General features: G+C 43.7%; 1 protein-coding gene across 1 annotated transcript in view; it reads left to right on the top strand.

Moving 5' to 3' along the window:
* TMTC1 (transmembrane O-mannosyltransferase targeting cadherins 1) overlaps positions 1 to 27,649 on the top strand; it is a 142,423-nt gene that overhangs the window by 99,550 nt on the left and 15,224 nt on the right. The window contains exons 11-13 of the mRNA XM_086884757.1: positions 3,143 to 3,256; positions 18,298 to 18,441; positions 24,804 to 24,912. Of these exons, the coding sequence (XP_086740883.1) occupies positions 3,143 to 3,256; positions 18,298 to 18,441; positions 24,804 to 24,912 (367 nt within the window). The remainder of the gene's footprint in view (positions 1 to 3,142; positions 3,257 to 18,297; positions 18,442 to 24,803; positions 24,913 to 27,649) is intronic.

Here is a 27,649-nt window from a genome sequence, read left to right as displayed (position 1 = left end):
GTCCCGTTGCATTTTGGACATCTTCTGTAGGACAGTTTATTATGGCCCAACACAGGTATCTGTGAAATCAGTACAAGGGTAGGAAGCCAAGGAAGGTGGTTGTGTCATCCAGAGGATAATTTGCTGTAGAGAACCTTTGTTGATGATAGTGATTCCCAAAGCAGAGGAGACACCATCCGTTTCCCAGAGTTCCTGCTGAGGCAGGAGTGGTCTCATATTCTTCTAAACTGAGCACTTTTCATATGGATATCACAGAAAATCAATGAAACCTCAGCCCTGCACCCATTCACCTTGTAGAGCAGAACATGCATTTAGGAATACAAGAGAGGGGATCACAGGGCTTTTTTCCCAGCTGAAGTGGAATTTGGATGATGCTGGTATTTGAGGTTGGAAAATACCACTGGTATTTTATTTCTCTGATTTATGGCTAACAGGCTTTTTGTTTTTCCCTGTGGAGGAAGCGTTACGTAAAAAGGTTTGCCTATTGTTTATTTTCCATTTATGTCACTTACTGCTGTCGTAGAAATCAGAAGGGAAGGAAATCCTCTGGAGTAGTAACTTCCAATGTCAGTGGGCTCGTTTCTGGCTGGAGCCAGATTGATGCCGTGGGTTTTCAGAAGGGCATGTGTGTGACTGGCTGGGGAACAGGGAAATAGGAGAGTTTGGAAAAGCACATTGGAAAATTATTTTGAAATTGTGAGAGGCTGGGAGCTTGTGGGAAGCAGAAATGGAAAAACACTGTGTTCTGCTTTGTTATTTATACTCCACCCTTTCCTTCTTGGCTTTCACTGTGGACATCATTGTTTCCTCTGTCAAGGAGCAAACAGCGTTCTCGACTGGTCAGGAACCAGTTAGCAGGAGCGTTTGCCTAAACTCTCCCAAAGATTCCCCTCAGCATCCAGTGCCGTGTTTGCTGCCTCCCCCAGCACAGAGGCTCCAAGCAGCCTCAGTCATTGCTTCCTGCATTTGCAAAATGAAACATTCCCCCTCCCCGCCCGTTCGAGGAGAATAAATAGGTCAGTGTGAGCAGTGTGGTGCAGAAGGGAACATCTTAAGAACCCAAACCCATTTCTGTGTTTCCTGTTGTCACCCCTGCCACCAGCAGAAGCACACAGATGCAAGAAGCTTTATTAGTGATGTTTTAATAAGTGGGACCATCAGAATCAGTGATAAATTCTACTTGAAAGAAAACAGTCCAGAATTAAAATATTTAAACATATGCATCTTGCAGTTAAAACTGTATCTCATTAGAACTGAAGTGCTCGTGCATATGTAATGTACTCCTCACTGTGAGCTCAGTCTGCTCTGGTTCAGCAGAGGCTGTAGCAGAGCAACTCCTTGCACGCAGCTCTGAGAGAGCAGCAGTTTTGAGTGCCATGTCTCTGCCTGTAACACTGGTGCTGATGTAATGAAACCCTCTCTGTATAAGAATTAATATTCCAGTAATGCCCAGAGGTTGTAAGTGTGTAGTTAATGGCTCCCAAGGCCAATGGAAATTAACACAGCCACAGCAGTCACACATTACTTGCTGCTGGTGCAGTATATCTTTGTGAAAACTAATATAGAAAATCATTCTCTTAAGAATAGCATCAATTAACTGATTTAATTCAGCGATTAGTCACAAAATGTCTTATTCCTGTAGTGCTCACAGTAAGTAATTTGGAAATACCTGATGATTAGGAAGCCAAATGCAAGGTGTACTTTCAATTTTAGTGGGCAAACCGTGGCTGTGTTGAGCCGAACTCTGCAAGGCAGTTGTGGGTGAAGCTTTGGAAGCTCTCACAAGTAGGTGTTAGTGATGCTGGATACCACTGGCTGCAGATAACTAAAAGGATATCATATTTGCCACTGCAGTTCCTCAGTGCTGTTCTGCAGTGAAATCCCCCTCAAAGGGTTTCTGCAGCTCTGGGTGCATTCCTCCCGTGCAAGAGGGTGTGCACCCCACAGCAGGGCTGCCTGTGTCCCTGTCTCATTCTGATTAACTTCCTTGCTAACCAAAGTTAACCAGGAGAGACAGACAAGGCAAAGCAACAAGACTTGGGAATTTTCTAATCCTTGCTTTTCCTACCTGAGGTAGCAGGGTTGGAGATGGTGGGAGTAGAAAAGAGAGCAGCTGGCAGGAATCTGCTTGTGAGCAAGAAACAGCACTTTGTCTGCTTTTACATGAACAGATTCATCCATCCTTATTTCCCCTTACCTCAGAGAGCCCCTATTTATGTGCTGGAAAGGATTCCCCCCATTAAACGGAGTACTGACTTCTCTGGATTCTTGCAGGGGAAATGTTTCCATGGTGTACGTGCTCCTGTGTTTTCTTTCTCTGTTTAACCTTGAAACGGCATTTCCTCTGGCTGTGCAAGGTGTACCTTGCTTTCTGTGCTCTCAATTAAGCAAATAAGCATATGCTTGCTTTTGTCTTTGTGCCCTCATTATTAATTCCAAATGTTGAGTTCAGTCTGCACATGGCAGGGGAGACAAAAGGGAGGGATGGGGCTGTGCAGCCTCAGTCATGTGTTATAATGCCAGAGCCTTGTTTTGCTACCTAAGGGTGAGAGTGCCATTAGCTCTCACCTCCTGGCCATACGCTGCTCAGCCTTAAGCAGTGCCCGTGTGCTGGCACTTGGGGTATGCCATGCATTCCACCTAGTGGCTGGTGCACATGGAGATGATGCCCTCTTGCTGGTATCTGCAGGGCCAGGTTTAAATCAGGATTTACATCAGATGCTTCATGACACTCGGGTTTAAGCAGGCACCCTGCTTTTAGAAAGCGCTACATGTTTTCCCTCTAAATATTAACCATTTAGGTTTTGGTCTTTCAATTTAGTAATTCAGATTTTAAAGCACAGCAGCATCTGGGCACAGGGAGTGTTGCAGTGCTGCTGCTGGAAGTGCCTGCGGTGACAGCGAGCAGGATGAGTTGAATTGCTGCCACACATTTATGTCTGCCCGGGGCACTTTGCGCGTGGGACAAGCTCGGAGTTATAACATGAGCTGTGTTGGCACAAATGCACAGGAGGTGACGAGGTGCTTGGATTACGAGCAAGCTTTTCGGGAGAAGGGAGGGACTTTGAGAAGAAGGTTGGACCCAGGGGAAGGTGGGGTCACCTGGCTGCTAACAGTGTCCTGCTTCTGTTTCTCTTCACAGCTCAGGAGTGAAGACCCTGCCCCACAACGCCAAGGTGCACTACAACTATGCCAATTTTCTGAAGGACCAGGGCCGTAACATTGAAGCAATCTACCACTACAAAACTGCTCTCAAGTAAGTCCCTCAGGGGCCTGGTGGGGCTCCTGCTGTCAGCCCATCTCTTTCCTGACAGGCATTGTCAAGTTGGCTGCTCCTTGTCCCTGGCTCCTTGGGAGCAGCTTGGCTTTGGGAGCCTGGGAAAGTTCCCTGGCTCAATGTTTGTGTGTCATGAAATGAGGTAGCCTGGCTTCCCTCCAGCTCCACGTGTGTGTGTGTGTGTGTGTGTGTGCACTTCAGTATATGAGATAGAAATGTTACCATAGCTACACATTGAGCAATGAGGTGTCATTTACGTAACTGAATGTATGCTGGCAAACAGGAGGTAGTTGTCCTAAATGCATTTTCAGGTTCCTGGGCCATTTATCTTGGTAAATTGTTAATGGTGCATGCCTGGAAAATGTCAGTGTGGTAGCCATCTGAAGTGCAGTAACAATAATGGTACTTACTGCTTGTATTGAGGCTTCTGTCCACAGAGCTTTGCATGAACGCTAAACTAATTGATCCTGAAAATGCTCCTGTGCAGTAACAGGGCAAATATCATTGCTGAGGTTCTGTACAGGGGGAAGCTGAAGCAGCAGGATGCATTGCCTTGCTTGTAGCTGAGTGGTAAATCAGGGCCCAGGGCTGGGCTGTAATATGGGACATGTCCTGTGGTATCTGTCAAGGACCCTTCCTTCACACGCAGATGGGGTTGCTCCCTGTGAGCAGCTAACCTCCACTTGCTGCTCTGGCCAGTGCTGTTCATGCAGCTCAGAGGCTCCCCAGGCAGTGCTCAGTGCACCAAGCAGGTCACCCCAGCTCCCCAAACCTCTCCCCTCTGGTCCTTGGGGCCTGGGAGAAAGGACAAGCCCCTCTGGGGAACGAATGCAAGGGGCTGGGGGATGGTGTGGTGGCAAGGGAAAGCAAGCATGGAGTGCACAGATAGTGTTTTCAGGAACAGAAGCATGTTTGGGAAGGACAGACAAGGTGAAGAGTGGCTCTGATGGACAGCAAGGGCAGAGCTCAGCTCCATAGGGCATGCCAGGAGGTGGAAGAAATGTTCTTTCCTGATGTGTGATGTGACAGAAAACTCCAGAAATTACATGTGTGTTTTGTCTTTTGGCCAGCTGACAGGGTTATGATAAAAGCTCTCCAAGGGCTCCTAACCCACCCAGGCTGACCTGTGAGGACAGGAGTTCATTGTCACTGAGGAGGGACTGAACCTGGGTGAAGGTGATTTTTAGATTTTTTGAGCAACATCCTGTTCTGTTTTGCCATGCTGGGCATTTAGGAAGTAATTTAGAACAACCTTCTATTTTTTTTAAGTTTCCAGCAATGGAAAATCCAGCACAACCACTAGTAAACTGTACTGAAGGTTAATTACATTGGCTGTTGAAAATGTCCTCCCTTATTTTTAGACTGATTTGTTTAACTCCAGCTTCCAGTCATTTAATTTGTTTACACCTTTCAATGCCACACTGAAGATCCCATTACCAAAAGTCTGTTTTCCATAGAGTGATCAACTCCCCCCTTATCCTGCTGCTTGATAGGTGCTGATTTTTTCAGCGTCACAAAGTTTTGCAGTCCTCCAGTTGTTTCTCTGTCTAGTCTCTGAACTTTTCCCAGTTTACCAGAAAAGGCCATTGCAAGTCAAAAAGAAGAGGAGCTGACAAAAAATTACCCAAGCCCTGCAGTGGCATGCACAGAGTAATGTAACTGCTCCTACCAACATTGCCTCTGCTTGTGTAAATGGGATTTGCAGACAAAAGATCTTCTCTAACTCAGCAGCACCCATTTATTGTAATTATAATGCTGTTTTCTGCTCTGCAGTATTTCAATTATGAAAGAGTCTGTTTTGAGAACTGATTGCAAACATTTTCTCAATTGTATTACATAGCACAGTTTATGCTGGTGGTGTTGTTTTAGAGCATCTGAAGCCTTGTTGGAGCTTGGAGCCCCACAGAACCGACCGTGCTCTTCTCTAGGTGCTGGGTGTCTCATGGCACTGGTGCTAGCACTAGACTTGCTTCAGTAATTTCAGCATTAGCTGGCAGTTTGGAAAAGTGAAACTCACCTTGCACATTCCCTTTTTGGCCCAAAACTACAGGCCAAAAGTTGGAAGTCTCCATCCCTGGGGGGCTGCACTACTTGTTCTTGTCATATCTCTGCACTTAGATTTTCCTTATATTTGCTCCTTCCTCCCACCTCTGTCACAGGGAAATTGTTTGGGGTCTGTGTAATGAGCAATAGAACAGTGTAAGTAAAAAGATCACTATGTTCTGCTGTTGAGAATTGCATTCTGTAATGTCTGTGTTTTCCAGACAGACAGACAGACAGACAGACAGACAGACAGACAGACCCTTTCTGCAGTGCCTGGGGTTGTGTGTGGGCCCTGCAGCCTCTGCTGGGTGCCTGCATTTGATGGCTGTGTAGAAGCAGTGGAGAAGCTGCTGGGTGTGGGACAGGCAGCCTCAGGTGGATGCAGTGGCAGACCACACACAGGTATCACAGAAAACAGCTCTTATTACCCATCCTCACAGACTGCTCCTCGCAGACTGCTCCCATTTGTAGACCAATCTCCACAATTAGGTAGAAGGAAGTAGTAGCTGTAATATCCTGAGCAGATTTTGATGGTTCAGGGTATATTTTGCCACTGGCTTGACCTGGAAGGATGAATTACCACTCTGTAAATTTCCATATCAGGGAGTAGGCAGACCAGCAGCTGAGGTATTCACACAACAAGCTTTCATGATTTCCCACAGGTACCCCTCGCTGAGTGCCTGCTCTCCCAGCGAGTGTGGGTGGATCCATCCTCCCCAGGTTACAGAAAACCCAAGCTACGCAGGAGGCTTCACAATCCAATGGCAGCGCAGCCAAGAGTACAGAAGATAAAAATATTATTTCTGCCTAGCGCTCAGTGAGCAGATCAATAGGGAATTAATAAGGAAATGGAGTCGATAAGGACACGGCTTGCTGCCTGGGAGCTCCTGGGAGATGGGAAAGGGAGAGCTGCAGTGCTTCAGTGGGTGATGGCTCATCCACTATTCCAGCTTTGTGCCAAATGACAGCGCAGGTCTGCTTGATCTCAGTGAATGAGTTTAATTGTTTAGTGAATAGAAGTGATCTTGTCAGTCTGCACACTGCTGATTGAACTGTGAGCAATTGCCATTCCACCAACTCCACCAACGTAAGGATGCACTTCCATGCACTCCTGCTCTGCCAGAAGTGCTGGTTGCCATGTGGCTGCTAGGCAAAGCAGCACCTTGCTCCTGTGATACTGTAACTGTGGGAAAAGATGCTGAAGTCAACACAAGCCACCTAGTGAAACATTAGCAATTGATAATAAATCCTGGGAAAGTTGATCCCCAATGCTTTAACTGCTCCCTTTCCTGCTTTCAGAGACAGGTGGGATTCTCTTCTGGCTAATGTTCCAGTACCTCTATTAGCTTCAGGGCAGAAAAGTGGTGGAGGAGAATAATGTGTGTTTTCTCTGAGAGTGGAACTGCAGGGCAGGTTTCCAAGGCAAACTTGGCAATAAGTCCCAACAAACACCTGTCAGTGTCATTGCAGGTGGCCCCTCAGAAAACTCATTCCTCACCCCAGCCCAGAGACCAGCGACAAAACACCCTGACCTAGCTGGACATGGGTAATTAGTGCTATCTAATTATGTTCTCTAAGAGTGGGGGGAAATGAAAACTGAAATGAAATGCAAAAATGGAGAACCGTGTTTGAATTGGAAATGGGGAGAACGAAAACAACAAAAAGTCTCTCTATGTAGGAAAAGCTCTTCCTCTATGTCATTCCTAAAAGGGGAATGGAAATGGAACCCCTCAGAGATGCCAGATGAACTACCCATTAAATAGCCCTGACAAACTGATTCCTTAAGTTTTAGCTTTTATGTTTTTCATATGCTGTGCTGCCTAGGTGTGTAGTTTTGAGCTTCATATTAAGTGTTAGTGAGCTCTCTTCACAGAGTAGGTAGACAAAACAAGCTCCTTTTCTAGCTTGGTACCAAGGACAATCGTTACAAGTTTCAGGCCATAAACAATGGTGAAGAGAGAAAACAAGAAGGATGGGACTTCATAACCTAAAGCAGTGATTAACAATTAATCCTGATATGTAGATGGACCAAAACTTATAGAAGTGTGAGACCTTGTGACCAGTCATTGATTTTGGGTCCATCCTGGGTGTAGCCCTGGTCAGGCTCTTGTACTGCCCAAGGTATACCCCTTAAGGCCTTTCAATAAATACCTACTTTATTCTTAACTCTGTCTAGCCTCTGTTCTAGGTCAGCCTTCTGAAGGCATCAAAACAGTTGGCATTCAGCAATTGTAGGTGGGTTATAAACCTGCTGCTGGATTAGACTGCTTCACTGGTTTGCCTGACATACGGTAGTGACCCCAGGAGATCCTTGAGGTTTTTTTCCTTTAGAAAGTAAAGGCTGGAAATAGTCCATCTGAGGTGTGAGTTGACCACAGCTATTCTGAAAGCTGGCCTTAACATTCTTGTTGCTACTTCTACTGCAGATTTGCTGTTGTTTTTAGGAATTCTGAAGAACCTCTGCTCCTGGAGATCAAACAGTGCTGATATCTGAAATTCGTCTCACCACTTGTCTCCCGTTCGTGAGTGAGAATATGAGGTCATGCAACCTCACTCAAATATGAAGAACATTTCTGATGTGCTAATGAAGATGTTTTTGCTGTTGATAGTTACCAAGCTTTTGTCTTGCTTCTCCCCAGCCTTGTGTGCTGGATGTTACTGTTGAGACTCATATTGCCCTTCAGCAATGCACATGGGTTGACATGCAGAGAGAGAAAAAACAGCAAAGCCTTAAACCCAATTGGCGAACATTCATTATCAATTAAATCAATCTCCTTTTAACAATGGAGGGGAGAAAAATAATTCACATTACCTCCTACAATTGCACTCATTCAATATTTTAATTCCCAAAGCAGTTCTTAACATCCCTCTCTGTGTTTGTTGTCAGGGCAGTGCTTCCCATGGAAGGCAGATCAATGTGAGCGTCAGCGGATGGGGCTGAAGGAGGTTGCTGAATTCTTTGCTGGAATTGGGTAGATAAACATGCTAATAATAGTTCTGTGCTATCTAAGCTGCATTTCTGTGTCTGCAGAAAGGTCATCATCTGAAAATTCACGTTTGCCTTCTGGATGTTAAAACATACCTGAGAGTTCAGAGTCCTGCAGGATGTGTAATGTGACCCTGTGCGTTTATTTACATAAATGCGCTGGTGTGTGTACCTGGGAGCGCACACACTTCTGCAGCGTTACCTCTGTGGGTCTACTCGTCCATCAACAGGTTCCTAGCCACAAGCTCCCCTTGGACTTACTCTGCCAAATGCTGCTGACCAAACAGAGCGGGAAGGGACCAGCCTGCCATGCAGAAACCTTCATTGTGGCATCTTCTGTAGGAGGGAGCCTCTGGGCAGCAAGTGGGAACTCTTGGGCTGGTCTTTTTGCAGTTCAGGGAGCTGTTCTGCTGTTCAGCCTTGACAGAGAGGAGAGAGTGAGCCAGCAGGCACAGAAACCAATATGAAAACACTTGGTGCTGCAATTTGTGTGGTCTTGCTCTTGCAGAGCTTGCAGGTAATGCATCTAAGGGCATTGCTTACAACATGGAAATGGGGAAGGCTGGTTTGTGGCATCAGGATGGGTCATGAAATCATGGTTATGTATCCTTAGTACTCAAACACAGGCTGGATGGAGAAGGGAAAACAGTGTGAGTGGCTTATCTATGTATTATCTAGTGTGCCTCATTTGAGGGAACAAAATTGGTTCATAGCATCACTGGAATGGGTAGAAAAGAAAAAAGCAAGGCTGTTCTTTCACCTCACTACACTTTAGAAATAAAGCCCTAATGCTGCAAGGGAGACTCAGGTTTCTTCCTAAGCTTTCCCACATACCTTCCTGCTGGGTTTTTATATATCTTAAATCAACAGTATCTGGGGTTGTTTAAATTCAGTTAAATTGCACTCTCCATGCAGTAAAAAAAATTGTGTTCTTACAGCCCTTTATGTGTGTGTGTCAATGTATTTGCCTTGAAAATGCCTCTCAGCATGGACTGCAGGTGGCCTTGGATACCATCTGTGATTTATTTCTGGGAAGAATTAAAATACCAGCACCATTTGTTAGCCTGTTTTTACAGAGAGTAAAAAATGCACAGTGCTGCTTTGCTGTGATTGCCGTGTCTGCTTTTGCTCCCGAAATCATGAGTGCCCGTCTGACATTCTGATATTACTTAGGTCAGGCCCTTGGAGCAAGCCTGAGACATCTTCCTAGAGATGTCATGTAATACTCTGTGTTAGTGGATGTTATGGGCTGGAGGTGGATCATGTCCAAGCAATTGGGAATATCTTTGTGTGGTGTTCTGATTCGAGCTTCGACAGTGTGCTTAAGGAGTATTGCATAGGTATGTGGTGGCTGTCCTGAAGCTGGACATTGAAGCTGGAATTGTTGAGTATTTTAATGGTAATTGATGGCTGGAAGGGATGCCTTATAATTTGAATCAGAGACTTAATGGCCTTTACAGCACTTGCATGGGATGGTGGCCAAATTACTTCAGCCAGTGTAATTTATTTTTGAACCTGCTCTCTATAAAGCACTAATCCCTGCCTGTTTTGAGGGCTGCTCCAGCTCTGCTCAGTTTTTCTGCTTTTTAGTGACAAAATAACAATCAATCAATGCACAGGCTTCTAGTTACTTGAAAACAGAACTGGTATAAGTGCAGCTGTGAGCCCTGATGGAGAGAGAGTTTTGTATGCATTTAGAGCCATAGAAGCTGGGTATGCCTGCTGGGAGGGACAGAGGGATGTGCCAGCCCTGGACACTGATGGTTACAGGTGGGGTCCCTTTCTACACCGTGGTGTCTTGTTGTGGGTGCAGGCCCTTTCATGCTGCCCTTCAGGGTCTTGCTGGCTTTTCAAACACATCATCTTAGAGAAAAACCCCCATCATCCCTGAGGATGACAACTCCATAGCCTTCCTCAGTCACTGCATCAAAGCTCTGCCTTCTTAATGTATTGGGGACTGATGAAAAAAAACTTGGGTAATGAAAAATGCTCCCCTAATGAAAACCCTTTTCTTATTGGGACAAGGCATCTAGTTTGATTTTAATGTGGGGTATGCAGAGAGAAACTTACAACCGTATTTTCCACCTGTGCAAGTATACCTTTCACTTTTGGCTAATGATATCCTCAGATCCAAGGGTTAGTTACTCATTCCCACAGCCACTGCTTTTTTCCTTAGCCTGCTGTCCTTGTTTTTGTGGAAACTGTACAGTATGGGGCTGTACAGCTTTCCCTGGCACCTGGGAGCCTCGGGAGATGACAGGCGTGATTTCACCCCCATCTGCTTCGGTGAGAGTTTCATCCCCTCGTGTCACGTTTGATTGAAGGGCTCACCTGATGGTCTCTAGTTTGCTCTGGGGTCCCTCAAGATTCTGCGGGCTCTATGGAGGTGTTTGCATTGTTCACACTGTCTATAAGTCAGGCATGTTGTGAATTATTAGTCTTTTGTTGGGCTTTGGGAGTGCTGAGGTTTCTGGGATTTTCAGGACTTAGGTGGATTCTGCATAAATTCTTTATGTGAGAGAATAAGCAGACAGCCCTGTTTGATAACCTTATGTTGCCTCAACACTTCAGGGAACATGTGAGTTTAGCAGGAAAGATTTTATTTATTTATATTTAGCTGTGATATTGTTTGACTTAAAATCCTGGTTTTTCTCCTCAACTCTTAACCCTCAGGCTTCTATCCCTGCCCAAGTTTGAAAAATCTAATGAAAATTTATAAATTGTAATGTTGTTCAGTATGCTACTGGTTGGTTATTTGAATGGCATGCTTTGGGATATTGCTGTAGGTTGGGGGTGTTTTTTCCTTAATGGATCTCAAAGAATTCACGAGGCTTTTGTCAATGCACAGATTAAATCTATTCAACATTATAATTTTTCCCCCCATTTCTGTCCTGGAAAGGTTTCCCTCAGTATCAGGGTGCTCTGCAATTCAGCCTGGGAGGCTCACCCTGCTGAAAGGGCTTGCTGTGGGCTGTTCTCCCTGCCTGCTGGGCTGGTGGGCAGGGGGAGAAGCCGTAAATCCAGGACCTCACTTCCTTCCACTGATCCCTGGCTGTGATTCAGCACTTGCTATTTATATCAAGTCGACCTCTGGAGATCCCAGGTTAGATCAAGACCCTGCTGCAGACCCTGCTGATCAGGTGTGACCCCACACTGACCTCCTGAGCAGGAGCTCCCTCAGGAGCTGAGCTGGCCCACGCAACAGCCATGAGGACCCACAGCACTGCTCAGGGATGCTCTTTGAGCTCCCAGCACCAGACTGGGATGGGATCACTCCCTTTCTTATTCCTGGCATTTGTCCACAGCTGAGTGTGTGGAAATGGGCGTGATGTAATACCCATCTCCGGGCTGTGCCAGGAGTCTCGCTGCTTTGTCACGCTTTCACTGGAGAAGATTATGCCTGAGGCTTTCAAAGGAACCTAAAAGCATTAGATCTCCCACTTGCCTGACTTTCAACAGGATTTCCAGGTGCTTTTTTAAATACAGAAAATATCAGCCTGCCACAAGCTTTCTGCCAAGCTGAAGGGTGTTACCTTTGAGGAAATACTGATGCAACTACTAGAACTCTTCAAGAGAAAACCAGCTGCTGCTTGATATTGCAGGATCAGCTCTCCTTCCTTGAAATGAATTCAAATGTTGCAAATTGAAAACCTTTTTGAGGAAGACACAGGATCTGCCACCCACATCTCCACATCATGTAGAGCAGCTCTTGAAACAAGGTGCCATGCCATCATGAGGCCATGACCTGAGTTGTTGCCAGTGCAGAATTGTTCCCAGAAGGATGACTGGTCTCAGAATTACATCAAATCATGTTTTTATTCAACCCGACATAGAGCTTTTTTGAGAACTTACATAAATACATGAAAATGAGTGTGATGTAATATTAAAATTGGAAAATTGGCTTGAAATAGTATACTGGAGTAAATATAAAATGGGCAGTATTAAAACTTGGCACAGATGGAAATGTTATTCATATAACGTTCCTACTTTCGTTGGCAAAACAATGCCAATAATTACAGTATATATTGGAATGGGCAAAACATGCCTTAAGAGCAAGTTGCCATGCTGCCAGCAAGTAATTGGGCCTGGGTAATTAAGGCCTGAGTCTGTGTGCTTAATGTGGCTGCAGGGAGCCCCGTGGATGCTGAGGTTTGCAGTAGGGTTGGACAGGCACCAGGAGAGCCAGGAGTGGCTGTCAGGGAAGTGTCCTCTTGCATGGAGTAGGAGTGATGAGAACTCTGGCTCTTCAGGCTCTCCTCTTGCCACAGAGAGGTATCACAGCCTGTTCTGTCAGGGCAGCACAGGGGGGTGATTTATCACAGCTGCCTCAATGGTGGCATGGTCCCTGTGAGTGCTAAGTTTAAATGCGTTATTTAATCAAAAGATGCGTTAACAAAAAACAGGCACACGAGTTCTCTCCAACTGAAAAATTTATTTTTTTATCACTTTTCACTTACTATTTTAACATATAGAAGAAATTAATATGCCTGGACTACCTCTCAATATTATACAAGATGATGCAGGCAATTTTTTACTTTCTGCTGCTGCTGCCATGGCATAGCTGTTGGGTTAATGATGACCAGTGTTGCTTACAAGTTTTACAGTGGTTATAAGAACTTAGGTTGTAAGTCACTGGGAATGTGCTTTCAACAGGCTTATTGTCAACCCTTGGAGAGTGATGAAGGGCTGGGGCATCAGGAAGAATCACCCTCATGTGATGTCTCAGGACATGTCTCTGGGCTGCTTTCAATAAGCTCTTTTATTGTGCAATGGTTGTGGGGGCCTGCCCAGACCCCTGAAAAATGACATTACAGCCTTTTCCGTGCTGTCCATGGTAGTGTTCCAGGCTAATTGCATGTTAGTCTGGCCCCATCCCCTGCTGCTTGCTATCCACACAGCAATGCCTGTACAAAAACCACATAATGCTCTTAAGGACAAGTGGGTAGGTGTCACACCAATGCCTTCCTCCCCCTAAATACCCCTGGCACCAGACCAGGGGCTGTTCAAAAGCAGGACTGTGAGCAGGGATTGCCAGTTGTTTAAGTGGTCTCTCTCAATCTGAATTAAAAGAATTAAAATTCTTGGTGGATCATATGTTGCAGTCATGACAACAAATTTCCTCCCTTTTTCTTCTTTCTGTAATTGCCTTGTAATTCAGATATGGAGCCAAGCAAAGCCCTTCAATTTTAATTTTTTTTTTTAAAGCCTCATGTTTCCAATAATAGCAGCATTAAATGAAAAAGCAGAGTAAATGGTCATCAGTGTTTTGATGACTGTATATGTTTTATACCTGGTATCATCTTGGGAAACTGGAAATCTCTTGACTGTGTAAGTCAGTAGGGCTTTCGTTCAGCGGTATTAGAGGGAATTTTGCTAACCTAAAAGAAGTGGGGATAATTACTAACAGGAGTTCCTGTGCAGTCTATACCTGTAATAGTAAAGGGTAGGCTGCTGAAATTTATTCTGACAATTGCAGATACAGCATTGGAGGAATCATTTGAATTATTCATTCTACAACAAGGAAACATCCCACTTCTTCTCTTTAGAATTGAAATCTCCATCAGCTTTAAAATATATCTTTATTGGTTGCTTTCCCATAATTTTGCTATTTCAAGACTTCTAGTATAATTATCCTTGAATGTAGATTTTTAAAGAAAATTATTCTGATTTCTAAAGGAAAGGATAAATGGATTTCTCATATGAACTGCTACTTGTAGAATAAGTTTAATGAAATTCAGCTTTCTTTCATAAATAATGCAGCACTTGCATTTGATTAGGTGAAGCCTAGAGGAATTTCTACCTAATCAGATGCATAGCAAGAAGGATACTGCCTGCAGACTGTTACCATTATCAGTGCTGGTGTCAAGGAAAATACAGCTATATATATGTCCAGATAGAAAGCCTTGTTTCTTAAGAGAAGTTGCAAAGCAAGCTAGATATGTTCTAAAAATTGATCTTTTGCATCTCAGTTTCTTCAGAGTGATAGTCTATAAAATAATTCTGAGCATTATTGTGGCATGAAGAGACTCCAGGTTAATTTGAGACCTCCTTGTCTTGGTAATGTGTTTGTAACCCTTCTAAGAAATAAATGCATTCTACATACGAATGAAGAATGGGGAAGAGGAAATGTTTGCATTAGAGGACTTAAAATCAAAATAAGATAAAGCTGAATATCAGGATTCATTGAGACCACTTCCAGAAGTATTGATAAACAGCACAAATCTCCTGATAACTTCAAAACAGGAGAAGTACATATGTCTCCCTCTATTACAACAACAAATCAACTACAGTGAAAGCAAACAAGTCTTGCAGAACCATTTGAAAGTTCTTGAGTAAATGTTGCTTCATTTGGTAACTGGGGGTTAAGCTTTGTGCTCCTGTGTAAATCCTGCCACAAGACTGTTCTGCTGTGTTTTTATTCCCAGGGAGCTGTTATTAACAGCAGTGGGTGTGCCTGAACAGAGGGTAGTTTAAATAAGGCTGCTAGTCCTTTATTCAACATCCATATTAATAAATAAAAAATAAAAATATGTGGTTCACATTCTCTAGCCCTGAGCCCAACTGGCATGAATCGACCTTGAAGTATTCAGTGAGTGTTTGTATCCTCTGAGAGGCAGTGGCCAAGGCCACGCTGGCTTTTGGGAGCAAACCCTGATCGAGGCTCAGGCCTGGACCACTCCTGGGAACTATTTGAGAGTGGTGTGAAAGCAGCATAAACTGAAAGAGGGCAAGTGGATTTAGATGGGATGTTAGGAAGAAATTCTTTATAGTGAGAATGTTGAGGCACTGGCACACATTGTTCATAGAAGCTGTGGATGCCCCATTCCTGGAAGTGTCCAAGGCCAGGTTGGATGGGGCTTTGAATAACCTGCTCTAGTAGAAGGTGTCCCTACCCATAGTGGATGGTCATTGGAACAGATGGTCTTTAAGGTTCTTTACATCCCAAAGCATTCCATGATTCAGTCATTCTATAACAGCATGGATGGCCGTGACTGGCCAGCTCAGACTCTGGCTCTGGTTACTTTACCAGAGGCAATGCTCTCTTAGGCTTGGTTGTTCTGCTGAACTCAGCTGAGTGGCAACTTGCTCTACCACCATAATATAATATTCCAAATAAAATATTTGGAGAGAAATAGAAGAGCTGAACCCTGGTGACAAAGCCCAACACCACCACCTTATCTTGCTGTGGTCAAAATTTCTCGTAACTTTTGTTCAGACATGTAGAATTGCAGATGTTGTAAGTTCTTTGGGCCAGATGCTAAGCAGGTTTCAGTCGACAATTTGTGCTTGCTGAAGTTCTGGGTTTTCACTTACATTTCTTGGAAAGGGCAATGAGGTGTAATGAATAAATTTAAACACAAGAAATAGAGCCCAGGATACATGGGAGACATGTTTGCATCCTGTGATTTGCTGTTGAGAGGTTTTAGTACTGAGCTCAGAATTGTTTTTATGGAGCTGCCAGTCAGAACTGTGCAATTTAAAGGTGAAATCAGTTCCCTTTTTTAATCTTGAATTTTTATTCCACTCCAAATTGGTGCAAGCAAATCTTCTGGGCCTAAAATGCCACAGGAGCACTAAAGGCCAAGAACAGAATTAATTTCTGAAAGTTTGAGAGAAAAACCATCAGGTTTAGGGCTGTAAAATGGTAATCTGTTTCTGACTTTTCCAAGAATTGTCTGAAATCCTTTTGCCCACTCATAACTCAAGTGACTTCATGTCAAATATTAGAGCTATTTTATGTGTGAGTACTGACAGAAGTAGTGCACACTTTTATCCTAGCCATCTGGTAAAAAGGCTCAAAAATATAACTCCCAGACCTTTTTCTTGGTCCAAAACAATGTCAAAATCCCTTGGAGGAAATGGGAAACAAGACTGAGCCTGTGGTCATTTGCCCCAAGATGTTCTTTTCTCGATATTCTGGTCGTGGTATCACACAGAGCTGCATCCCAAGTGCTGAAGAGCAGGCAAGCTTGGTGCTTTGCATTCCTCCTCTGCTGTTGCTCTGGAGAGCATTTCTCCCAGCCTGCTTCACCTGGGGAGACTTAGACTAGATGACAAATGGATTTGAGGGCCAAGGTCAAGACTCCACACTACACCCTCATCTTTTCTTTTGCTGGTGCTTCTCCAAGCACAGGAAGCCTCTCACACCCCAAAGTGCATCTGGGGAACTTCAGCAATGGCAAATGATGCTTATTTCTATGTTAACTGCAGTTCTCACCACAGATCTCCTACTCTTTACAGCTCTGTGACAGGTTCACTTAGGGGTCTCTTCACTAGTTGCTGGAGCAGTGAGTGCAGGTGATGGGGTAAGTGTGGACACCGGGCAGTGCACCTGCGGTGGTCACTCAGTAGTGACCTCTGAGAGACAGGATGCTCACCTGTGTGGGAAGGATGCTGGCACTCTGTAGTCATTATTTGCTATGAGTGATGGTCACTACATTTATCTTTTGTTATTATAACAGACCAGTTTTCCAAAAGCACATGGCTGCATCCCTGAACAATTTCTCCTCAATTGTGTGGCTTTGCAGTCTTTGTTTGCTAGGTAAAAAAAAGGGCTTGGGGCTTTTCTCTTACTTAATGGTAGGAAACATCCTGGTTTTGTTAGTGGTGCATGCCCATTTCTCCCAGAGTTCCCTTGAATGTTTCCAGCTTCACTCCCAAATAAGACCTTGCCAAAATCATTTATGAGCTGTGGAGTGAAAATGTGACTGATAAAAATGTTGCAGCAGTGTATAAAATGCTAAATTATTTATGGTTCTTAAGCACAGAAAATCCTAGGGCTGAACTGACATAGTGAAAAACTCCAGGCAAAAAAAAAAACCAAAAAAAACCCACCATGGAAAGTCTTGGATTAAAAACAATTGCAAACTTTAGTCAGGCTATACTATAGAGTCCTAATCCCTTCTACCTTTAAATGCCCCTTCTCATGCTGTAGCCTGTGCTTTCATAGCCAACTACTTTTAATGTCATTATCCACATCACTTTCCCATGATCAGGGACCTAAGGCAAAGAACTGTCAGATGGCTTGTCCTCAGAGCCTCAGACCTTCTGAAACAGCTGGTCTCCAGGGATCTATGTGGATGTCTGTCAAAAATTTATTTCCTTATCATAATGACCCTCAGTTTTCACCTACCAATCACACGGGGGGTCCTGGATACTTACAATGAGTCCTAGATCACTTCCACCTCTTTTCTGCTGAAAGTAAAACTACAAACTAAAATATTAATGTAGGAGCACAACTTTGAGAATTTAAACTGCTGAATGGACCATGACCTGCTGCTTAATTTGGGAAGAATTTTAACAGAGATGCACTGGGCCCAATAATGTAATCTTCGAACTGAAACAGGCAGATGTGAAGATCAACAGGTCAGATGAAAGGAGAGCTGTACTGAACCAAATGCTACAAGAAGCTTAGAGAATTCATGTTGTTAAGCAGTCTGGTTCCCGATTCTTTTATCATTTTGCTTGGTCCTGAAAACATTGTTCAACAGGTGATTTCAGGTTTTCTTTTGCACTTTATTATCAGTTTTATTATGGAAAACAGAAAAGGAAAAATTCAAAAACCCAACAAATATTTTCAAATGATGTTGTGATGTGTTCTGTGTATATCAAAACGTATTTACATTGGAAACATTTTTAGACAAGGCAACTCTTGCTTATTGCAGAAAGTGTTTTGAATAAAAACATTCAGGCTGCTTTTGTCACTATGCCTTTTGCTTGTAAGGGTAAGATAGGTTGTCAAAGCTGTTCAGCATTCCATTTTGCCCTGGAGATAGATACAAGCCATAGGAGAAGATCTGATTTACAATCTCTGGGAGTTGAAAAGGGCCCTCAGGATCCCATCTGACCTGCAGCAAATGAAGGGAAAACATGGTTTTTGTGACATTCTTCTCTTCATTGAGTGCCAAACAGCATTGGTAGCACAGTCAGTAACATCAGCTCTATTTGTCAATTAATGAGCATCTGTAACTTGATATTTCATTTTTCCCAGGCTGTACCCTCGTCACGCAAGTGCTCTCAACAACTTGGGGACATTGACCAAAGACGTGGTGGAGGCTAAGGATTACTACAGACGGGCCCTTCAGCTCAACCCTCAGCACAATCGAGCTCTCTTCAACCTCGGCAACCTGCTCAAGTAAGTTGAATGCTGGTCTGGCACAAAGAAAATTCACATTGCCCTTGCATACATCACCCACGCAGGTTTTTTTCACCAGCTGGTGATGGTGTCATTTCTTAGTGCCATCCAAAAGTGATGGCACAAAGGTGAGGCCTACTTTGGGTATCCCTGTGCTGTCTGCCACATCACTCCAGGTGCTGTTCACAACTGTGTTTCAGCTGTAGGAAATTCATTTGTTCTGCAACAGGCATCAGAAATGAGTTGCCTAAACCCAGCTAGTCACCTGAGATCCCCATCCTGGTGGAGATGTGTAAACATTTCCAGGAGAGGAAGCTGTATTTTTCAAAGGTAGGCATCAGATGCCAAGCGAATAAGTAACACAATCCAAAAAAATCCCTCTCTTCAAGTTCCCACTTCCCCTCATTAGCTGTATGGGAAGTTGTTGTATAGTTTAGGCATAAACACCTTATGCTGAGATGCTCAGAGCAGCAGAGGGTTCTTCCCTTGCAGAGCAGGTAGGTCTGGATTTGAGGGGAAGGCTGGTTTACATTCCTGGATGGTTAAAAACAAGTTGATGAGCTCATTATTTCACTCACTGTTATTTAGAGTGCTAGCCTTTAGCAAGGAGAATAGCAGACAATCATAATCATGCAAATTAATTTGACTAACCACATCTAAAGACTAAACATAGATCTGTACAAGAAGCCAGTATGATAAGATCTGCAAAGGGTTCAATTAAAAAAAGTAAAACATATCTGTTTAGCACAAGAAAAAAGGTCCTTGTTTTTGTGAGGATATTGTGGGGTATTTGCTGACAGAACTGCATAAACTACAGCAGTAAAAGTACATTTTTGTTGATATGAACTGCTCTTATTTTGCTGATAATAAGTCTTGGTAAATCTTTTAGAGCAGACTGGGCTTTGTGCTGGTTAAACCATGACAGGCTTAGTGTGGGACTCATTTTAAAGTGGCACTTTAAAACTTGTGCCATTAAAACTTGGTTTTTCTGGTCCTGAAATGTAACTCTGAGTATGGATTTGTATAAAGGATGTTAAGTGGGCTGCTGAAGTTCTACCTGGTCTGTTCAGAACCAGAGAAATTATCAGAATACTATTACAAGTAAACCTGGTGGTTTGAGGTTAGGATATTGAAAATGAGTAATCTTAAATAGAAAGCAGATAAGTGCTTTAATGAAAATACTCACAAGGAAGGAAAATGGCACAGTCTTATTACAAGAGAAAATAAACGTCTTTGTATTATTCATCAAATTTGGTTGATTGAAATTAATTTTAGATGGCAATGGTGTTTAAAAATACATATTGTCTTTTAAATCCATCATGTATGCCTTAATTATTATTCTTTGTTACATTTTCTTTTTTTTTTTTTAAATATAAAATATTAATACAAAAGGATCTAAGCCAGAAGAAGCACCAGGATGTTCCATGTCAATTAGGCTTAAATCTGGCCTGTCAAAGGGCTCTTATGATCCAGCAGATGGATAAAAACTGGATTTGTTGTACGGAAAAAGCACAAAGGAGACATGTGGGGAAAATTTCTTAGAACTTCTGTTTGTTTTCTGTGCAATATGTCATGCTTTTTACATTGTGATACTTCAGATATCGTGTGTCCTGCTGGATTGTATGTGCTCCGCATCCTTCTGTGGTGCCACATTTTGTGCTGTGTTAAATGTGTGTGCTGCTTGTGCTGAGCTTGTCAAGAGAAAGCACTCAGGATCCTCCTGCCCTTTTCCCTCATCCATTTGCTCCCATTTCCTAAACTTCATTTAGGCTTCCAAAACAATGTAGTGTGTCTGGACACGGCAGTGGCATTAATTGTGTTGAAGGTGAGTACCCTTGTCTCCCTGTTCAGCTTTACAAAACCTGCTAAAAACCAGGTGGAGCTCACAGTGCAGGGATTAGCTCATATGTAAAGCAGATGCTTTTTATATATATACAGGTCCTATATGAAGGTCTACCCTAAAATGGGATCCCAAACCCTTTGGCCAGCACCTTTCCTAGATGATCCAGCAGCTTAGCAAAGACCATCAGCCATGCTGGAGCATGAGGTCACTTGTGAGATGACCAGAGAGGTACAAGGCAGAGATTTCACATTTCCCCTTCCTACAACAATGTCTTTATTTATATTTTCTACCTGTCTACAATTATCCTTTCATGTATATATATAAATGTGTACATATATGGTAGCCAGTGTTCTGAAGACACTACGTGCTAGCATAGTATGGATAATGAATGAAATAAAATGGAAATCTTCAGAATATTACAGACAGATATTACTTTCTGGCCGTGTTAGGAGACATTATGAAGTGTTTTTTGATATTTAAACATATGTCAGAAGAGAAGATAAATGGTCAAGCAATAAAAGCATCTTCTGTCCTCTTTACAAAGGCTTCAGAGCATGGGGCAGATCAGGAGGAGACAGATCTGCAACACTTAAGGCATGTCCAGTAACAGCACTGCCTGTACTGTGGAATGAAACTGTCTGGCATGGGGAATTCCCAGTTGAACTCTGCTGAGTTCCTTGTGCCCATCCCTGCTCACAGTGTGCAAAGCTGATGGAAAATACTGTATTTCATCTCCTCTGAAGTACTGAGAGAAGGGAAGTCCAGGATTTTGGAAGGATGGGTTTGTACTTCCCATGTGGGAATCTGCCTTTCATTATTCCATGCAAATAAGCTATTTAAGCATCCATTGCTTGTGATTTAAACTTCAATAAAAACTGTTTTGAGGACACAGGGTGGAATTTTGAAGTTGTTTTCTGTGGAAGTAGTAGATGAAAAATGATGTTTCCATTTTCTGTTTGCACATAAAGAAGACAGCTATGTGCCAGAAGATGAATGTTCTCAGGAAGTATTGCAGGGTAATGGCTGAATAAGCCTCTGGTTTTGTTTACATATTCTAAAATAAAGTTGTATGTCATAATTTTTCTGCCTAATATAAATATTGGAGAGCAGATAATTAAACAATGCTGACAGATTTCTTACTTAAAATAGACCCAAAAGATGCCCTACCTAAAAGTAAGAAATCTCTCTGCTTTCATGGTCTGTGATCAGTGACACAGAGCAGCCTGATGCTGCTTTCTTGTGTTTTGAGTATTTGACTCCTCTGTATAAATTCAGGTTTGTTGAGATGCAGATAAATATCATTCAGAATACCTCATGAATTTATAGGCTGTGGATATTTCTGTAAAGAGACAAGAAATAATGTATGAACATGAACATTTGAAATAAACATCAATCTCAAGTTGCAGGAAGAGATGGATAAGAACTTCTTATTTGTGGCACCGTATGAATGCACACCTAAAGCACTGCAATATCCAATACACTGTTCCTCATGAAGAAAAGTCTCAGAACTCTCACATGCTTTGGGAGTGTTACAGCTTCATTTTTGATGGGAAAATGAAATGCCTAAAAAAAATCTCCACTGAATCTTGAGTTTACTCAAAGGACTGATTTTCTTCTGTATGTAGAGTAGCACACAATGAGTCTTGAGCATTTGTTGTGATTTAGTCCTAGTTGAGCACACCCATCTATTCAGAAGAGGAAGGACAGTCTATCCTCTCTGATACAAGCTTCTGGATGTGAGTGTGCTGACACAGGCTTGTGGAACTGCCTGGAGATGCTGAAAAACATCAGAAAGGAATTACATGTATTGAGATTTAAGACCTTTTAGGTAGTGAAACGTTCCTTCTTTCATTCAGAAGCAAACTGAGTGGTGATGTTCAATGATACTGCACCTGGCTTGCTGAATGGTCTCTGCAGGATATGCTGTGTCTCATGAAGTGGTGCAGTTATCCCTCAGTATCACATACACATTGGAGACTGTGGTTAAAAACCCCCACAGACTCTGCCAGTCTAATTTTTGCAGTAGACTGAAAAAATAACTTAGGTTATAATAATAACTTAGGGTCTCTAGAGATAATTTGGAGATCAAGCTAGCTGCTCAGAGCAAGTCTGATTGGATCAGATTGTTCAGGGCTGTGTCCAGCTGAATCTTGGATCCCTCCTAGGACAGAGATGCCAGAATCTCTCTGTGCGACCTGTTCCAGTGTTTTACCATCCTTGTGGTGAAAAAATATTTTTCCTTATATCTAATCAGGATGTCTCATGTTCCTACTCTGGCATCTGTTGCCTCTTGTCCTGTCTTTGTGCACCTATAGAAGAGTTTGGCTCTGGCTTTTCTGTATCTTTGTAAAAATTTGTTCAGAACAGTTGTAGAGCCTTTCTGGAGTTCTGTGTTTCTGTTTTTAATACAGTCTAAATAACTTCACAAAATGAAATATGAAAGTTACCAAGTCCTTTAGAGCACTAATTCCTAGGTTGCTCTCTGTTGCTTGTGAAATTTGCTCCAGTGCTAACAGCCCTGTGCATCGCCAGACTTTGGCAGGGTGGTTTTACCTGGTACTTCTCCAACTGCAGGGCAATTGCAAAACAATACAGAGGAGATGCTCTTGGTTTTCAGCTTGAGCATGCTGATTGTAGAGGCAAGGCTGTGGGCTTGTGTGGGAGAGGGAGTCAAGAGAGGGCATTATAAAACAGAGTAATTTGGGTAAAAATTGGAATAAGTGGTCACAGATTGCTCCTGTCAGTTGAATTTGTTCTTCTCTCTATCACAGTGAAGATGTGCATTACCCAACTATTCCTGCTCCAGATCTCCAGTTTATGGCAAATTAGTGTATTGGACTGTTCTTTCAATGCTTTGTGCTCTCCCAAATTGCAGGAGATTTATATAAGAGATGGCCTTGATCCTGCAAAGTGTTGGCCTTGAGCCAGGAAAGCACTTCAACCAGTAATTAATTTTCAACTTGCATACATAAAAGTTAAGTACACGTTTAAGTGCTTGGCCAGAACACTTGGTATCTTGCAGGCCTAAGTCCTCTGAGAAACTACTGGATCTGCTTTATTTAATGTGATTCAGTCTGTCACATAAAAAGATGCCATAATCTTTCCCTCTTTACCCCCACTTTCAGGAGACAAACATTGTTCCTGGATCAAATAGAGAAAAAAAAGAGGCCATTTTGGAATAAAAGAGTAATTAAGAGGGCTGCCCCACATTCAGAGTGAATGCTTGTGGTTAAAGGGAACTTTTACTGCTGCTGAGTGGATCACTTAATCCTTTTATTTCTGTAGCGGGCATTTCCTACATTTTCTGCCAAACATCAATAACTTTATTAAGCAGTCATCTGGTTTTGATTTATAAAAATGTGTCATGAAACTCCAGCCAAGGGATCCCAAAGTTTTATAAATTGACAAGCTAGCTAGACTTTAATTAGTGTAGGAGAAAAGTGGTTCTTTATTTGTTTTTGCTTCATTCATGTAATTTATCTGGAACACCACTGGAAGAAGAAAAAGACTAGCACAACTGGTTTTACTTAGCTTAATGCACAGGCAAAATATTCTTCCAGTTACACAACTAGAAAGGGAAAAAAATCTGCAAAGCCACATATATTATCAGCTGAAATTTGCACCTTATAAACAAGATCTGGTTACTTGACCATGCCACTCAGATGAAATCTAAGGCCAAAGCAGCAAGGTGTTCACGTATTTTCTGTTTCCCCAGAGCCCTTTGTTTCTTTTTCTAAGCCCCGCTATTCGTATTCTTTGTACACCCAGCACAAGGGAAATGTTGTTTCAGCCCAGCTAAACATCCTTAGATGTTTGTATAGGAAACCTTCTCATTTTTCAAAGGAGAGAAATACAGAGCGATACTGGAGAAATTGTAGCTCAAATAAATAAACATCCCAAGTTTTTTGTTAAGGAAACCTTCTCCATTTTCCATAGCAATAAAGGCAGAGCAGTGCTGGGATAAAAACTAGCTCATCAGCACAGCCACCTCTCAGCTATCTCTGTTCATAATCCTTAGGATCTGAAGGACAGAACTTCTCTAGCCTAATGATCGACTTGCAAAGGAATTATTTAGAAATACCAGGCAGATTTAACTTGCAGATATTTTAATTTCAAAATAATGGAGCTGCAAGTGGATCTGTAAGAGCACTTCTCTAGGAACATGCAGAAACTCTTCAAGGTTTTAGTAAAGGAGGTGTCTCCAGCCTACTGAAGTGAGAGGGAATATCCTGTTCCCAGATCACAGTGCCTCCATCCTCTTGCCACCCTCCCTTCAGATACTTAACTGTATCAGTTCATTAAAGCCTCTATACTCCCAGCTGCTGGAGACAGCGATGGGCTGAGGAAATGCTGGCTACTCACATCATGGAGAGGAGGCAGGAATGAATCATTTAGTCTTTGTTGAAAAGGGCAAGCTGGGCACTTCCACGTCTCTTTGAAGTAGTTAATCAGTGAGATAACCTAAACATGTACTTATGGGAATATTCCTTTCTGGTTTTTTTCCCCCTCCTTCCTGCAGGTCCCAAGGGAAGAAGGAGGAAGCTGTAATCTTGCTGCGGGACTCCATTAAGTATGGCCCAGAGTTTGCAGATGCTTATTCAAGCCTGGCCTCGCTGTTGGCTGAACAGGTAATGGGGATAGCTGGAGTCCTCTGCCTGAGCAGGTGACAGGGATAGCTGGGGTCCTCTGCCTGAGCAGGTGACAGGGATAGCTGGGGTCCTCTGCCTGAACACGTAACAAGGACTGAGGTCCTCTGCCTCTATCTGCATGCCCTGCTGCCACAGCAGCCTGCACCTCCCAGCCTTGCCTCACTCACACACGGTGGTAGGTGTGGGTCACAATGGTGGCAGGTGTGGGTCACTCACAATGGTGGCAGGTGTGGGTCACACATGGTGGCAGGTGTGGGTCACTCATGGTGGCAGGTGTGGGTCACTCATGGTGGCAGGTGTGGGTCACTCACACACGGTGGCAGGTGTGGGTCACTCACTCATGGTGGCAGGTGTGGGTCACTCATGGTGGTAGGTGTGGGTCACTCACTCATGGTGGCAGGTGTGGGTCACTCATGGTGGCAGGTGTGGGTCACACGGTGGCAGGTGTGGGTCACTCACTCATGGTGGCAGGTGTGGGTCACTCATGGTGGCAGGTGTGGGTCACTCACTCATGGTGGCAGGTGTGGGTCACTCACACACGGTGGCAGGTGTGGGTCACTCATGGTGGCAGGTGTGGGTCACTCACACACGGTGGCAGGTGTGGGTCACACACGGTGGCAGGTGTGGGTCACTCATGGTGGCAGGTGTGGGTCACTCACTCATGGTGGCAGGTGTGGGTCACTCACTCATGGTGGCAGGTGTGGGTCACTCACAATGGTGGCAGGTGTGGGTCACACATGGTGGCAGGTGTGGGTCACTCACACACGGTGGCAGGTGTGGGTCACACACGGTGGCAGGTGTGGGTCACTCACTCATGGTGGCAGGTGTGGGTCACTCATGGTGGCAGGTGTGGGTCACTCACTCATGGTGGCAGGTGTGGGTCACTCATGGTGGCAGGTGTGGGTCACTCACTCATGGTGGCAGGTGTGGGTCACTCATGGTGGCAGGTGTGGGTCACTCACACACGGTGGCAGGTGTGGGTCACTCATGGTGGCAGGTGTGGGTCACACATGGTGGCAGGTGTGGGTCACTCACTCATGGTGGCTGGTGTGGGTCACTCATGGTGGCAGGTGTGGGTCACTCACACACGGTGGCAGGTGTGGGTCACACATGGTGGCAGGTGTGGGTCCATGCTGTCTGTGCAGAGCTCCTGGGCTGCTCCACAGATGGCTTTTCCAGGATGGGAGGCAGCTCATACACAGAGGGTAATTACACCCACATGGCGTGGCTCTGAGTTAAATTGCTGCTGAAGTTGTGAGTAAATCCCCTCTCTGCAGCTCCCTTCATCTGTGGCAAAGTCTTAATCCATTGCACCTTGAATGTTGTGACAGCAGGAGAGGCCAGCGCTTCCCCTCACACACACGCCTACGCAGACAACCTGGAGATTGCATAATAAATCATTCCAAAGCTGGGGATTGTCAGGGACCAGGTGGCCTCTGCGGCCCAGATTCTGCCCCTTGCACACACCCACAGGGATTCGGCCCTCCATTACCGTGGTCGATGATCACGAGCAGGGGAGTGGGAAGGCTCCCTGGCTTTATGTTGCTCTTAATGAGCGGCTGTTCAATATTTTATTTAACCTCATTGTTCGTGTGCCTCTAGGCCTTATTTGCTGTGCGTGGCCCAGGCTGTGCTCTGGAGGCAGGATTACTCATTTCCTCTCAGGCCTGTTCCCCACGCTCATTACTCAGGCTCTCCCTACTCTCTGTAGTTAGATAATTTATTTCTAAAACGTCCCTGTGAGGTGAAATATTGTCCCTACAGAGGAAAAGAGAACTTGAGGCACAAAATCCTTGATTCAGAAGGAGCTATGGGGCGTGAGTGCCTGCACTGGGACCACCAAGCTCTCCTTTCCTCCACACCTGCAGCAGCAGATGAGGGATGCTGTGCCTTGTGCTGTGGTCCCACTCTGGGGCTCCCTGCAACTGCACAGCTCCAGCACACCTCTGCAAACCTTTTGAAAATGGATTTTTTTTTTTTTTTTCTTCAGTTTTCAGCTCTAATTGTTCCATAGCATGGGGTGCTGAAGCTTTCTTAAAAGGTTGCTGAATATAAATACAGACAAAGCAAAATGGTATCTTTTGCTGTTCTCCATTATTCTGGTTAGTGGAATTTTCTCTCTGTAAGGGAAGGGGATGAAGTTCAGCAAAACTATAGGCAGAGGTTTTGTTTAATCTTCTGTAAGGGTGTGGGCACTCTGCAAAATTCACTTATGATGTATGTGAATTACTGAAAGATGTTCTATTTTATTTTCCCTTTAAGAGAATTTCAAATATTATCAATATTATCTGCAGGGATCTCGAAATACAGTGTATGAATTTAAAGACAAGTCCTATTGAATGGGAACTCTGCTTTGAATAAGCCCATCAATGAAGAGTCTACTGCGAGTATAGGAAATGATTCCTCTGCAGTAATACCTGGTTTTAATATTAATTGAAATTATTAATTAGAATGATTGATTGCAAGGTCAGCAGAGCAATAAAACTATTACAGAGTCCTGAGACCTTCTACCCAAAGCAAATGCCATTAGTAAGTCCAGCAATAATTCATCTCTCTTACATATGGATTGTTCATCCTCTTGTGACTTGAGTAAGTGGCAGGCAAAAAAGATAGTTAGTACAATTTTCGCAGAAAACAGCGATTTTTCTGTAGACTTTTAACACCTTCTCATGTTCAGTCACAGCAGGTGCCTACTTGATTGTGCACCTCCTGTCTC

This window comes from Cyanistes caeruleus, chromosome 4 (assembly GCF_971803275.1).
Source record: "Cyanistes caeruleus chromosome 4, bCyaCae1.hap1.1, whole genome shotgun sequence".
NCBI classification, from domain to species: domain Eukaryota; kingdom Metazoa; phylum Chordata; class Aves; order Passeriformes; family Paridae; genus Cyanistes; species Cyanistes caeruleus.
This window is presented reverse-complemented; position numbering and strand designations above follow the sequence as displayed.